Raw genomic sequence first — 15,124 nt, forward strand, 5'->3', positions numbered from 1 at the left:
CCTTTAGGTAAAGGGCTCCTCTCTGATCACTAGGAGGGAGTTGCTGGGCAGAGCAGGTGAGGAACACAGAGACCAGTCTCCACCCCTCCCTTGTGGTCCACAGAGCTCAGAAAGGCAGCCACTTAGACCATGGGTAGACGGCCACACAGAGCCAAAATGGTGGGTGAGGAAGGCAGTGTGGATGAGAGGGAGGTTGGGGAGCACCTGGATTGTCCATCTCTTGGGGGCCTCTCCAGTTACCCACAAATAACTCCATTTCCCACGACCAGCCTTCTCTTCTTTTTCCAGGTTCTCCCACATGCCAAGCTTCTCGGCCATCTTTTTTCTAATAGAATGTGAAAGGATTTGGCAGACTTAATTTCACTGTGGTTTGTTTTGTTTGTTTTTAGACAGGGTCCCTTTATTTAATCAGGTTGGCCTCTACCGTTCTCCTGCCTCAGCTTCCCAAATGCTAACATTACTGCCATGTACTACCATACCCAGCCTTGAGAGAGAGAGAGAGAGAGAGAGAGAGAGAGAGAGAGAGAGAGAGAGAGGAGGAGGAAAAGTCGATCCTTGAGCGTTGTGCTCATTAACACCACCTACCTCCTTTGAGACATGGTCTCTCGCTGGCCTGGAACTCACTACTAGCTTAGACTGCCCAGCCAGGGGTCCCCATCTCCACCTTCACAGCACTGGGGTTGGGATTGCAAGTGCCACCACACCAGGAGTTGTTAAGTTGTTACATGGGTTCTGGGGTCTGGATTCAAGTTTCTCTCCTTGTGAGGGAAACACTTTAAAGACTGAGCCATCCCCCCAGCCCCACAGAGCTGTATACCTAAGGTGTGCATTGTGACCGCCATCTTGCGGAGCAGAGTCCCTGAGGAGTGTGTTGTGATTGCTATCTTTCCTGCTTCCCTCTCTTCAGGCCATGTGGCTCTGCAAACATCTAAACAGCAACCTCATCACCAAGGAGAACTTACTAGAAAGAGAGTTTTCCCAACTGTCTCTGGAAGCCAAGAGATACTACCAGGTTTACAAGGTAAGGCTGGCCCTGGGCTGAGGGGCAAGGACGGAGGACAGTGCAGCCATGGCTTTGGGTCTCCACTTCCCATGTGCTTGGTTGGCTAGTTTCCATTTTTGTTTTTAAATTTATTTTTATAAGATTTCTTTTTATCTCTCTGTGTGTATGTGTGTGTGCATGCATGCTGTGTGCATGCAGCCACCCTTAGAGGCCTGCGGAGGCTGTCAGATCCCCTGGACCTGGAGTTAAAGGTGCCTGTAAGCCACCTAATATGGGTGCTGGGAACAGAACTCTGGTCTCCTTGAAGACATGCAAGTAGTCTTGAGCGTTCTCTCCAGCCCTCCATTTTCTTTTGAATTTGCTGAAAAGCAAAGTCTTGGGTAAAATAAGATTCAGGCAGATACGATGGGGGGACTTCAGAGCTCAGGCCCTTCCTTGTGGGAAAGTGGGTGGAGTAAGAGCAATGGTTCACCTGGGATGAGACAGGTGGTCCAGCCCAGTGAAGGGCGAGGAGGCAACACATCTGCACTCCACAGATGGGCTCCAGGGCTCAGCTGAGCTGTAACTTAAAGGGTTGTCATCAGAATAGCAGTTCTGGTGCTAGACTTTGGGAGTGTGTCTCTGACACTGTAGGGCTCCCGTGTCCCCGAGTGTACCCTTAGCACTTTCCATCCCTGTTTTGTCTCCTGGCACAAGGATCAGGGATGCTGCTTCCCAGACACTACCAGCTGTGTGTTTCACACTGACTCCAATCCCAGAGCTGACAGCCTCTTGAGTGGTGGTAGTAACAGCGTGAACCACCATGCTCAGCTAACCAAGTGTCTTTCAAAGAACAGGATTGGTTTTTATGTGTTTGGTGTATGAGTGTGTGTTTGTGCACAAGCGTGTGTGTGCACGTGTGTATACATGATGGTGCACATGTGTGTGTATGAAGGCCAGAGGTTGATGGTGAGTTATTTTCTTGATCACTCTCCAGCACGTTTTTGTGTTTTGGTTTTGGTTTTGTTTGAGTCAGATCTCTCACTGAACCTGCAGCCTACCAGTTAGGTTGGCTGTCCAGCTAGTGGCTCAGGTCTCCGCCTATTTTAGATTCTTGTCTTGTGTTTCAGGACACTGTTTCTCTTTAGTCAAAGAGAAATGCAGACTTTTTTTTTTTTCAAAATTCCCTTTGGGGCAAAGAGTGAGGATTGTCTTTTGGCATTCTCTGGGGTTCAGGTTCCCCCTCCTGTGGGACCCTGGGGGTTTGCTGATAATCAAGTGTATGAGCCACTTTCCATGTCCCCTCAGCCCCACCATCTCAGAGCCTATAAACAGAGCTCTGGCCACAGTCAAGGCCTCTTGGCCCTTTAGTGCTTAGCTTCCGAACCACAGGCACACCAGATCCATTAGTTGCCAGCCCCAGCCAGCCGGTGTGCTCAATTGTGAGACAGAACACAAGCCTGTCTGATCCAACCAAACCATGAACTTGAGTCATCCACCATGACAAAGGATGCCTTTTGGTCAAAACCAAAGGCTAAAGTGGACTGCGGCTGATAAGAGCAGTGGTCAGAAACGATGGTCAGTGTGCTCTATGACCCCACCACCTGCCGAGTGACCCCACCATCTGCCAAGCCACATGCACAGGATTCAAGGGCACGAGCTGGAGCGTTAAGGTTCATTTGCAGCTCTCTTAAGGGCAGGGCTGCCAGGCATGGAAGAGCCTGGGGTCAAAGTGTCAGAACACCCAAGGTGCAAGATTGCCCCCCAAGACACTGGGGATCCGTGGCAGCCAGGGTTAACACAGCTATGGCTTATGCTGAACTTTATATTATGAAATATGATAAAGATATGCAGGAGTCATGAGAACCTTGTGGACCAGGCCCTGGCTTCAGCTGCTCCCATGTCAGGCCCACAGCTTTTAGGATTGAATTCTCCACAGGAAGTATGCAAATCAGGCAGACTTCCTCCCCTAGGGGCTCCCAGATTCGCCAAGCCCCAGCATCTTAGAAACCATCTGTGGCATGGTCTTGCCTCTTTCTTTTAGAGCCAGTGTTCAGGAGCAGGGTCGGGCCATGACATTTAAGGTCCTGGAATAGAGCCCAGTGCAGTGTCATCCAATACAACTCTCTTCTGTCACTGCAGTTAATTATGTCACAGTTGCCGTATGAAGGGGCAGGGGGACTCAATCACATGTTGCATTGGACCAGAGCTTGGAAGGCTAGGTTCAAAGAGGCCTTCCTACAGCCTGGGTCTTCCTAACTCAGTTCTCCACACTGTTTACAGTGTATTTCCCCCTGTATCCCAGACAAGCTGAGGATGACCTTCAACTTATGGTGCTCTGGCCTGCACATCCGAGTGCTAGGATTGCAGGCACATGTTACCATGCTTGACGTTGTCTCTACAAATCTCAAATCTGGGGGGACACAGCCCATGTTGCCCATGGCTTCTGAGCTAGCTTGGTAGCCTCCTACCAGATTCCAGGGCCCAACACTGTCTGTCTTTCTCTGGGTGTCACTGGCTGGAGTCTGCCTCAGAGACATTCTCTCCTTTCTCTTGTCCCCTGTCCCTAACTGCTGCCTCTTTCTCCAAAATCTAAGGGTGGTTACTACCATTCCTTAATCTCCTGCTAACCTGCAGCAGCTGAGCTTTTGAGTAAGAGTCTAGAAAATGTTCTTTTAAAAAAACAAAACAACGGGCTGGAGAGTTGGCTCAGCAGTTAAGAGCACTGTCTGCTCTTCCAGAGGTCCTGAGTTCAGTTCTCAGCAACCACATGGTGGCTCACAACCATCTGTAATGGGATCTGATGCCCTCTTCTGGTGTGTCTGAAGACAGCTATGGTGTACTTCTATATATAAAATAAGTAATTCTTTAAAAAAAACCAACTTTTTACTTTCAAATTATACTTACACACGTGTGCACTTGTGTGTGTGCAGGCGCCAAGATGCTTGCAGAGATCAGAGAATACTTGGAAGTATAAATTCTCTTTCCACCCAATGGGTCTCAATTGAACCCCCATGTGCCTTTACCCACTCAGCTGCTTCTCTGGATCTGGAAAAGGTTCTTAAGGCAGAGCGGCTGTCTATGTGGAAAGCAAACCAGGGGTTCTAACAGCTCCTCTCTCTCTGCTGTACTGCTAGAGTCTGTACTGTGCATTAAATGGCCACCTAGGTGACCCAGGGCCATTAGGGTCACTGAGAATGGAGTCTGCTGATAACTGGAGTTTGTACCAATTCCTGTGTGGAATGAAGTCCAATTCTAGATGTTACGTGGTCCCTGGAGGCAGAACCAGGCACAGCCCATCCACCTGGCACCTCTGGGCAGCCGATAAGCATGCCCTTCAAGAGAGTAAGGCATACTGGGATATCAAGCCAGCCACCCCACCGCTGGGCCCCAGAAGCTGCTACAAGCAACACTGGGCGCTGCCAGGTGAGAAAAGGAAACCCAAGGTGACTGAAGTAGATGTAACCAGTGCTGTCCCTAAGCAGCCGAGGAAGCAGACCTGTCCAAGGTGAGTCTAGGCACTCACACCTGTGCTGGGAGGAGCCACCCTGGGCGCCATCAACTTATCTGTGCCTCTCCCTCCTAAAGCCAGGCCTGGGGGCTGGAGGGTGGGGATGCACCGACAGGTTCTGAAAAGAGGTGGCCCGACTCCTGCAAAGACAGTTTGGCAGGGCTTCGAGAAGCAGCCCAGAAGCCCTTGTGGAGATATGACACATCAAAGCTGCCATCCAGACAGCACAGTGGCAGGGAATGGTAGGGGGCACTTGGGATGGGCCCTGCTCAAAGCCACTACCTAGCCCCTGCTGGGAAGGCTTCCAGAGGCATGTACTCCACCTGGGCTCCTTTCAACCTTGTGCTTTGACTGCTTGGATTCCCTTTGTCTGGGATGATGCCTCCTGCGTTCCCATACCTATGTGAATACTTCACTGGTGGGTGGCAGGAGAGGGGGAGGGGGAACCCTGGGAACTGCATAGGCTGGGAGGGACCTGGAAGAGACTGAGAAGAGAAGGTGTTACCTACTCACTCCTGCTACATTGCCAACGATAGGAAGCACCATTAGACACCTAGGAGGAAGTGGGTACCAGCAAAAAGCCACTTGCCAGTGGCTCCCCACCTGGCGGACCTTTTGACTCTGAGGTCACCTTAAGCCAAAGGTTCTCCTTGTGAGGTCCACTCTAGGAGCAATGACATCACTTGGGGACATGTTGGAAAAGCAGATTCTCAAGTTCAGAACTTCCGGGGTGGGTTCCAGGAAAACCACTGGCAAGACTGAAATGAGGCTTGGCTGGCTTGCCTAGCATGCATGCTTCAGGCCTGTGTTAGACCCTCAGTAAGCAGACAAAGGTGACGCTTGCCTATAATCTCAGCACATGGAAAGTAGCGGCAGAAGGATCGGTTGTTCAAGGTCATCCTTGGCTACATAGGAGTTGGAGGAGAGTCTGGGCAATATAAAACCTTGTCTCAACAGAGCAGGGGCAGAGGCAGACGTAGTGGCATATGCCTTTAGTCCCAGCACCCAAGAGCAGAGGAAAGAGGATCTCTGAGTTTGCCAGCCTGGTCTACAGAGCAAGTTCCAGGGCAACCAGGTATACACAGAAAAACCATATCTCAAAACAAAATCCAAACCAACCAACCAGCCAACCAACCAACCAAACAAGAAAAAACCCGCAGGGGCTGTGAAAGGGGCCTGGAGAGATGAGTGAGTAGGTAAAGAGCTTGCTGGGCAAGCATGAAGACCTGAGTTCAGGCCTCAGCTCCCGTGTAAAAAAGTCAGGCATACCTATAATCCCAGCACCCGAGGAAACAGAGACACAAAGGGTCCCAGGGCTTGCTAGCCTGCCAGCCTAACCTACCCAGAATGCTCTAGGCCAGTGAGAGAGCCCATCTCAAAAAGCAAAGTAGATGGTGCCTGAAACGGAAGTCCAGCTGTGGTTGTCATTACTCCAGGACTTCGAGTGTCACTGATTCATAAAAGCCAAGCTTCCAGAAACGTGTCCTTGGCATTATTTTGATGCCACGGCAGGGATCTGTTGATCGACATTCCCGCCCAGATCTCTGGGCTAAGAACTTCTATCATTTGCCCATCACTGTGGTGTGAACATTGCCATGAAAGCCAGCTTTTGGTCAGCAGTGTGAAGTCACCGAGTGTGCAGTTGGAGAGAGGTGTGAAGTCACCGAGTGTGCAGTTGGAGAGAGGTGTGAAGTCACCGAGTGTGCAGTTGGAGAGAGGTGTGAAGTCACCGAGTGTGCAGTTGGAGAGAGGTGTACATACACTCTTGAGCCTTGGCCAATGGCTCCCACTCCTCTTTTGTGTGGGGTACAAAGGCCAAAGCCACAGTTCCTTTCCTCAAATGCTGCCACTGGGATGATAGACACACCCTTGAACAGCTTCTCAAATGCCACCCCCTTTGGGGGTGACAGACACACCCTTGAACAGCTTGTGGAATGGAAACGAGTATCTGCACTCCTGGGGCATCCCCAGTGTGAGGTGTACTTAGGAGACAGAGGGAATTTGAGGGACAGGGAAAGCCTGCTGCTTGGAGGTAGGTGTGGTGCTGGCTGGTCTAAAAGACAGAGGGTGTGGAAGGGCTGATGTGGGCATGCCTTCTATGGGGACAATGCTCAGGGGCACCGCCCATGTCTGCCCTCCTGAACTCCATGTGTCTTTCTTTCAGAGGATTCCCAATTCAATTCTTGTCAGCCTTGTCCAGGAGCGTCTGAATGACGATGACTGCCTCAAAAGGGTAAGGCTGTCCAGCCCCGTACGGCACAATGCTGCCCAGCTGGGAGTAGTTACCAGGATAAGGGGGAAGGGATGTGTCCATCTTCAAGGGTGGCTATCAGAAGCTACAGAGAAGGTGAAGCTGGGAACTAGAAGCTCCATTATGGTCAGTCTGTGGTCATGGGCCTCAGGAGAACTGTGGGAGTTGCTGGGGCTTTTCTGACAGGCTTTGTCATGATAAGATTGTTTGGGTTTGCAGGCTCTATGTCTGTGTGGCAGCTACTCAGCTCCGATGTAATGTTAAAAGCAGCTAAATACAGATGTCTGAAAGGGCACAAGAGCATCCCAGTGAAACTTTACAAAAGCATCTAGGATTGGCCAGGTGCATATACTGGCCTGTGTTGCTGGAGTCACCCTAGAGGGGCCTGGCTGTCTGGGGGTGCCCTGTGAACCTCCTCTTCATCCATCAGCCATAACTGTAGGGAAACACAGAAGGTGGGAGGGAGGCAAGGAGGTAAAGAGAGAGGGGGGAAGGGGAAACTCTCCTTGGTGTCATGTAACAAGGGCAGACTGGCTAGTGTGAAGCCAGGCATCAGTCCGCAGCCAGCTGAGCAGCTCTGAGAGTCAGGTCCCTCAAGCCTCAGAGAAGACAAAACAGTAGTGGTTGGTGAGAGTGTCTTCACTCATGCCACTGCATCCCTGTGACAGTATTTCTGGTGTGGAAGCCAAGTCTGCAGTGCAGAGCCACAAATGCCTCAGGCTGAGCTACAGAGTGGCCCTGTGTGTCCTGGCAGCACGACACAGTCACATGAACTCAGCTGCCCATCTGTGTTTTACTTTAACACATTAGAAATGCAATATGAAGGGCTGGAGACGGCTAAGCAATGAACAGTGCTTGCAGCTCTGCAGAGGACCAGAGTTCGGTTACCAGCAACCAATCAGGTGGCTCACAACTGCCCATAACTCCAGCTCCAGGGGATCTAATCCCTTCTTCTGGCCTCCGTGGGTAGCTGCATACATATTTGAATATATATATGCATGCATACACATATACACATAAATAAATCTTTAAAACTGAAACTTGAGGTAGACACAGACCCAGCTGGTCAGGGCTGCCAGGTCTCTACCAGACATCATGGGGTGATGCTTTCGGGGAAACTGTGGTTCTTCTGTGGTTTCAGTTGTAGATCTCAAGCTTGCCCTCCCAGGTACAGAAGAGTCACCCTGGCATTGCATCTCTGATCCTTGTCCTCACACGTGCTAAGTGCTGGGGTTACAGACGTGGACCCTGACACCTGGTCTGTGCAGAGTGGGGAATGGTGAGCCCAGGACTTTGCATATGGCAGGCAATCTCTCTTCTACCTGAGCTGCATCCACAGCCCAAGGAAGTCTGATGTCCAGCAGCCCTTCTACAGCCTATTTATAAGCTTGGTCTATGCAGCCTCCTTTCACAGGACACATGCAGTGTAGACCAAGTTCAAAGTCAGGCTTCCAAGAGTCCCCACGGCCATCAGAATGATGACATTTCCTGTTATCAATATGTTTGTATTATAGTTGCTGCCTTGATTGTATCTTACTACATGTGATGACATTGTGATGACCACACAGATATTTATAATACTTACTGCCATGGTGACTGATGATGTGAACAGTTTTATCTGCTACGTCTCATTGCAGGTGCATTTGTACTCTTTAGAAAACCTGTGACCTATTGGTGACTGCTCTGATCAGGTTCACAGCACATGGGGCCAGGCTGAGGGCTCCATCTATCATCTCTCAAAGTGGTTGCTGTCTCTCTGTCTCTCTGTCTCTGTCTGTCTCTGTCTCTCTCTCTGTGTGTGTGCGTGCATGTGCACAAGTGATTGTACCTATGTGTGTGGAGGCCTGAGTTTGACATCGGTGTTGTACTGAGGAGGGGCCTCCTGTCATGGATGAGATGTCTCCTGGAGGCTTGGCCATCATGTCATCCATGATTCATGCCTCCCACTTCCCCATCTGTCCAACAATGGCATTGGCCTTGAAGACAGAGGTGCTTCTCTGACCTACATGTCTGTGGCTGTGGCTGTGCCCCAGCCGTTGTTACCTGGAGGGGAAAGAACCACCTCCTTCAATTTGTTTTAAGATTTCTTTTAACCTTCAAGGGGCATCCGGAGCTGGTTTTTCATCTCTTCCCGACGGAGACAGATTTCCAGGGCAAGGCAAGGCTTCTAATTATGAGCTTTGGTTGTTCAAAAGCAAAACAAACCCTCACCCAAAACAAGCAGGCTCTCTTGCTTTTCAGGAGAAAAATGACACATATGCATATTCATTTATATGGTAATTATTATTATTTAGCTACACAGGGACTAGAATTGGTAATTTAGAGCACAAAAAGATCGCAGGAAGAGCGTTCAGGGAAACGTAACCCATCAGGAGTCTGTAGTTAATGCCCTGTTTCTTTTCTTTCCTCTGCTTTTTTCTTCTTTTGCAATCTCTTTGAAGAATTTTATTTGAAGTGACCATCAAATGCATTAGAGAAAGAGAAATTAGCAATTTGTTTCAGAACTATGAAAAGGTGGCAGCTCAATCTGCCAGAGATAAAAGAGGTGCTCTTTAGGGATGGTCATGTCCCAGAGGTCAGAGTGCCACACCACTTCTCATGGACAAGGGCAAGCTAAGAAGGACGGGATGAGCTTGGGAAGCACACAGAAAGAAAGGGTCAGAAGCAGAGACTCGTGGTGCCCTGGGCAGCATGTGGGTATTCTGTTTGATATGGGTGATTGACACTCTCTTTCCTGGTCCAGATTTCTGCAACTGTCCAGATTTCCCAAGGCTTCCTCTATGTGGCTTCCCAGCCCCTAGCATGCAGGAGGCTCCAGGTTCAATCCCCAGCACTGCATCAAAAAGCCTGATGTGGCAGAAAGAAAAAAAGTGAATATATTTTTGACTACAGCATATCCATTCAAATAGTTCAGAACTCAGAACATACCAGAGGCCCTTCTCTTGGCCACCCTAAGCCACCACCACCACCACCACCACCACCACATGGTTCCTCCCCTCAAGACAGCTGTGGAGAAACCTGCCTTGGATGATCACCCTTCAGAAGATGCTGTTATACACAAAGGAAACAGCTGTTCCTTTAAAACAAATATGAATCTGGGCATGGCACACATCTGTACCACAGCTGGGGGAAGAGGGGGGACAGAGACAGGCTTATTAGCCTGAGAGTCTAGCAGAATCACCCTCCACGTGCACACATAGACCTGTGCAGCCTCCACGTGCACACATACACCTGTGCAGCCTCTACCTGCATACATACACATGTGCAATACTTTTCCAGGCAATGTCCTTAGAGTCCCACAGCCCTCCTCAGCAGGGCTGCCTGCATTTGGCATCTATCCCCTGTCCCCACTGGATACCCAGGCCTTTGAGTCCTCCTCTGGACTGACCCCACCTGACTCAGGACCTTCACACTGTGTGAAGACACTGAGGTGCCTGCCCTTGGTTTTCTACTTCCTGGTGCCCACATCTGTGTAGTCCCCTCCTCTGGAGCAGGTAATGTGTCTCACCAGATCGGAGAGGGAGGTTGTCCTTGTTGACACCATACTGAGAGCTACCACATTGGAGGAGCCCCCATAGTGGCATCTGGGCACAGCAGGCCACAATCAGCCCCCATCAGCAGAGATGGGAGCCCTCAGTCACACAGCAGAAACAAATGGATGCTATCCCAATCTCAATGACACAAGAAGGAATTCTTCCTCACTTGAGCCTCCAGATGTGTGTGTGTGTGTGTGTGTGTGTGTGTGTGTGTCTGTGTGTGTGTGTCTGTGTGAGTGTGTATGTGTACAGGCCTCTGTTCTCACATGAGTGACACATGCATTGGTTAGCAGGTACAAGTGTTTCCCATGCCTTATCAGAGGAAAGATGGGGGCATCCTTGCATGGTGTCATCTCTTGTCCCAATATTTCCCAGACTTTGACTGTCCTCCTGGGTGGGTCTGGTTCTGGTTGCAGAACAGGGTCTAGCACAAGTATGTAAAGCCACAGTGACAGCAGCTGACCTAAAGCTCTGTTGTGGTGGCCTGCGAAACACCCTCAGTTCTGGCCCACTGGCCCTCAGACCACAGGCAAGTCCCCAAGTGCTTCAGTTCCTCTCCAGTTATGTGTGTGTCTGTCTGTATGTGTGTGGTGTTTGTGTATGCATGCATGTGTGTGCACATGTGTCTGGAGGCCAGAGGTCATGCTTAGGTGTCGTCTTCCTCAGTAATTTCCACATCATCATCATCATCGTCATCACCATCATCATCATTTTTATTTTAGGTGTGTGTATGCACACACAGGTGCCAATGAACTCCAGATGACTTTAGGTCCCATGGAGCTGGAGTTGTAGGCAGTTGTGAGCACCTCATGTGGGAACCAATCTTGAGTCCCCTGGAAGAGCAGCAGGTACTTAACCACTGAGCCATCTCATCTCTCCAGCCCTCCCAGCTTCTGAGATAGGGGCTTTCGCTTTTACCCAGAGTTTGCCTGTCTCAGCCTGACTGGCACTGGCACTTGCACAGCAGAGTTTGCCTGTCTTAGCCTGTCTGCCACTGGCACTTGCACAGCAGAGTCTGCCTGTCTCAGCCTGACTGGCACTGGCACTTGCACATCAGAGTTTGCCTGTCTTAGCCTGTCTACCACTAGCACTTGCACATCAGAGTTTGCCTGTCTCAGCCTGACTGGCACTGGCACTTGCACAGCAGAGTTTGCCTGTCTCAGCCTGTCTGCCACTGGCACTTGCACAGCAGAGTTTGCCTGTCTCAGCTTGACTGGCACTGGCACTTGCACAGCAGAGTTTGCCTGTCTCAGCCTGACTGGCACTGGCACTTGCACAGCAGAGTTTGCCTGTCTCAGCCTGTCTGCCACTGGCACTTGCACAGCAGAGTTTGCCTGTCTCAGCCTGACTGGCACTGGCACTTGCACAGCAGGTACCTGGCTGATAGACCATCTCACCAACCCCAGTTTCCCGTCAGTGTTAGGTAGATAATCTCTGAGGAAAAAAATCTATAAAGATATATATTAATACAGGGAAGTCAATGCCTTAGTTAGGGTTTTATTGCTGTGAAGAGACACCATGACCGTGACAACTCTTATTAAGAAAAGCATTTCATTGGGGCTGGCTTACAGTTTCAGAAGTATAATTCATTATCATGATCATGAGATGCATGATGATGTGCAGGCAGCCGTGGTGCTGGAGAAGTTGGGAGTTTTACATCTTGATCCCCAGGCAGCAGAAGGTGGACATAGCTGGAGCATAGGGGACTGCAGAGCTCCGCCCCCACAGTGACACACTTCATCCAACAAGGCCACGCCCACTCCAACAAGACTACGTGTCCTAATAGTGCCACTCCCTACCGCCAAGAATTCACACACATGAGTCTATGGGGGCCAAACCTATTCAAACCTCCTGTAATTACACCTGTAATCCCAGCACTTCAGAAGCTGAGGCAGAAGGATTGCTGAGAGAAGCCAGCCTGGGCTATACAGTATAGGATCCTTTCTCAAATAAACAGAGAGGATACTAAGATAATAAACTGGAATTCATCCACAATGCTTTGTGATTTAACATCAGACATCTTGTTAGTTGAACCGTATTTCTATTGATGGAAGGAATAAAGAAAAACACTGGAAACCTACACAGCAGAGAGCATGACGTGAACATGAAAGATAGGCTCTGAAGAACTTGAACCCCAGGTCTCAGGATGTGCCGCCAGCTGGGGGTGTAGTGGTTGCACGTAACCAGGGTGAGGGAGACCGAGGGTGAAAGAGAGACTTGGAAACACTAATGGTGGGAATCTTCGTTTGGGCATCACCAGAGAGCACCCCACCATCCATGTAAAGCACCCAGGGCAGCAGCCGCACTGTCTCAGTGAAGGAACCTGAATACAAACATGTCCTTCATGCTGACACCTTCTCTTAAACTCTCCCCCCTGACCACCATCCCCAGTCTGCCAGCCAGCAGCAACTTGGAGAGGGTTTTGTTGCCATGGTGATGCAGAACCTAGGACAAATCCAAGCATCCAAGTGGCATCCCTTCCTTTGTTCTTTCCTTCCATCAGTATTTACAGAGCACAGGGTCTCTGTGCCATGTGAGAGGATGGGGGATTCTTCACTTCCCAGAGCCTGGGTGCCCAGTGAACAGTGCATTGGACGTTGGGCATTACAAATGTAGCAGCTTAAACAGCTTAAAACAGCCCATGGGGTATGCTGTATCTCAGAGTCAGACCTCAGCCACCTGCATCCTTTTCTTTAGGTCCACAATGAAGAAGCTGCTAGACACGTAGCTTGTGTCCGCCTCTGCTGGGTCTGAGCCACCTCTCAGATAGCTGGGCTAGGCATGCAGAAAGGAAATGACCAGAGAATCTCCAAGGTTCAGGTGCTGCAGTGCATGGTCCCTGATAGTGACCACCTCATTCTCTGGTTGAGAACCTCTCGCTCAGTGCTCAGCGCCATGTGCTGTCCTGGTGTCCACTTGGACTGAGTTAAGAAATGCCACTGTTTGAGGAGCTAGGTGAGAACCATCTGAGAGTGTCCTGGGGTGGAAGATGGTACTGGCTCCTGTGTTTTATGCTGGAGAGCAGTTTGAGCTAGGCGAGCGTGGTGGTACAAACTCTAATCTCAGCTCTTGGGGAGGTGGGTAGAAATGGGAAGAGAAGGAGATGGGTAAGAGGGAGGGAGTAGGAGAAGGAAGGAGGGGGAAGAGGAGGAAGGAGGCAGGGAAGAAGGAGGAAGGAGGGTCTTGTATACTCTCGGGGTGGGCTTGTGGAATACCAAGAACCTTAAAGAACATTGTCGGGATCCTGATCTAATGAAGTAGGTAACACACCATAGCTAGGAGTGCAGTCTTTTACACAGAGGGCTCTGAAAGGAGAAGCAGCCGTAGCCAGCCTACTGGTCCCAAACAGTTGCCCTGGAAATTGGGACGAGCTAAAAAGTATAATTCAAGAATCTGGGCACCCAGTATTCTGATCACTGCATTTCAGACTGAAGGGTAGGGTCGTGGGCAGAAGAAGGCACACACAGTGACGAATGAAACTGCCATCTGGGAGGAAGTTCTCACAAATAGTGGAGAGCCAGCATTTGTTGGCACACACACTGCCAGTGACCCTGAACAACTGACCCATAAAAGGCAAGGGAGGGCAGAGGGTCTGCAGTAAGGAGATTAACTTGCTTGGCCTACCAGTTCACTCAAAGGAAGCATGGTACCCATTGCCCAGAGGAAGGGCAGAAAGTGAATGCATGAGGCTGGTCTATGTGATAGGGACAGAGCAGACATCAGGCTGGGGACACAGCCCAGTTGGCAGAATGCTTGCCTAGCATGCAGGAGGCCTACATTTGATATCCCATACTGCATAAAACCAGACATGATGGTACACACCCGTAATCCCAACACTCAGGAGGTAGGGGCAGGAAGATCAGAAGTTCAAGGTCATCCTGGGCTACACTATTGATTTCACGGTCATCCTGGGATAGGTGAGATCCTGTCTCAAGAGAAAAAAAGATGCCCGCTCTGGCTCTTGGTGGAGGTTGGATGCTGGGTTGTGTCTCCCACCCTGAGAGCCATGGAAATGTCTTGGATATCATCTTTATTCCACATAGGACCTAAAACAACTCTTGGCGCTCACAGCTACGTTTCTTTTAGACCTTGTGTGCAATCGTGACAATTCTGATTTCACAGCTAAGTTGGAACACTGGGTGTGTTTCTGACCCTGAGTTTTAAGTTCACTCAGTGTGCCTCTAGAATCTCCACCTTCATTTTCGGTCATAGGTACTTGAGAGCAGAGCTGTTACCCAAGCTGAGCAGCCCAGTCCATTGCATGGAACCAGAGGCTGCCTGTTTATTCGTCCTTGCAGTGTTACCCGACTGATATCAGTGGTGGTCAGTCCATGGACATGGGCCGCTAAGCCGCTGTGAGGCTCAAGGGTTGCTAGCTGTCACTGGCATACCCAGGGCTCTGTGCGGCCTCTGTGCAGATGTAACTAGGACAGAAAGGGCTGGACATGAAGCCGTGGCTTGATCTCTGCTCAGAAAACAGGTAAACACAGCCTGTTACTACCACATTCCAGCCCTCCTTGGAGGAGGCCTGTGGACCCTCAGGCTGAGGCTGTGGTCAATGTGATCTGGTACTCGCTAGGGATGTATGAGCCTCACATTCCTTCTCCAGCCGCTGCCTGACCTGGAGTTTTTCCTGGAGTAGTGATGGGGGTCCATGAGAAAACAGAGGTTCAGGTTGACAGGGAAAGTAGCTGTGCCCTTGAGTTCAGGGGGTTGGGAGCTAGAGTGGTTCAGAGAAAACGCTCAGAGGAAACTGAAGCTGGAAGAAGATAGTTGTCTTCGGGTGGGAGTCAGGTGGAGTTTAGGGTACTGTGCCGATAGAGGGGAGCAAACATGCTGGGGAC

The 15,124-nt window shown here is 50.3% G+C and overlaps 1 protein-coding gene across 1 annotated transcript in view; it reads left to right on the forward strand.

Moving 5' to 3' along the window:
• Positions 1-15,124, forward strand: part of Ak8 (adenylate kinase 8) — a 115,818-nt gene that overhangs the window by 11,129 nt on the left and 89,565 nt on the right. Inside the window, exons 4-5 of the mRNA XM_034496037.2 lie at positions 908-1,021; positions 6,658-6,726. Coding sequence (XP_034351928.1) covers positions 908-1,021; positions 6,658-6,726 — 183 coding nt within the window. The remainder of the gene's footprint in view (positions 1-907; positions 1,022-6,657; positions 6,727-15,124) is intronic.

Source organism: Arvicanthis niloticus, chromosome 2, assembly GCF_011762505.2.
Source record: "Arvicanthis niloticus isolate mArvNil1 chromosome 2, mArvNil1.pat.X, whole genome shotgun sequence".
NCBI classification, from domain to species: domain Eukaryota; kingdom Metazoa; phylum Chordata; class Mammalia; order Rodentia; family Muridae; genus Arvicanthis; species Arvicanthis niloticus.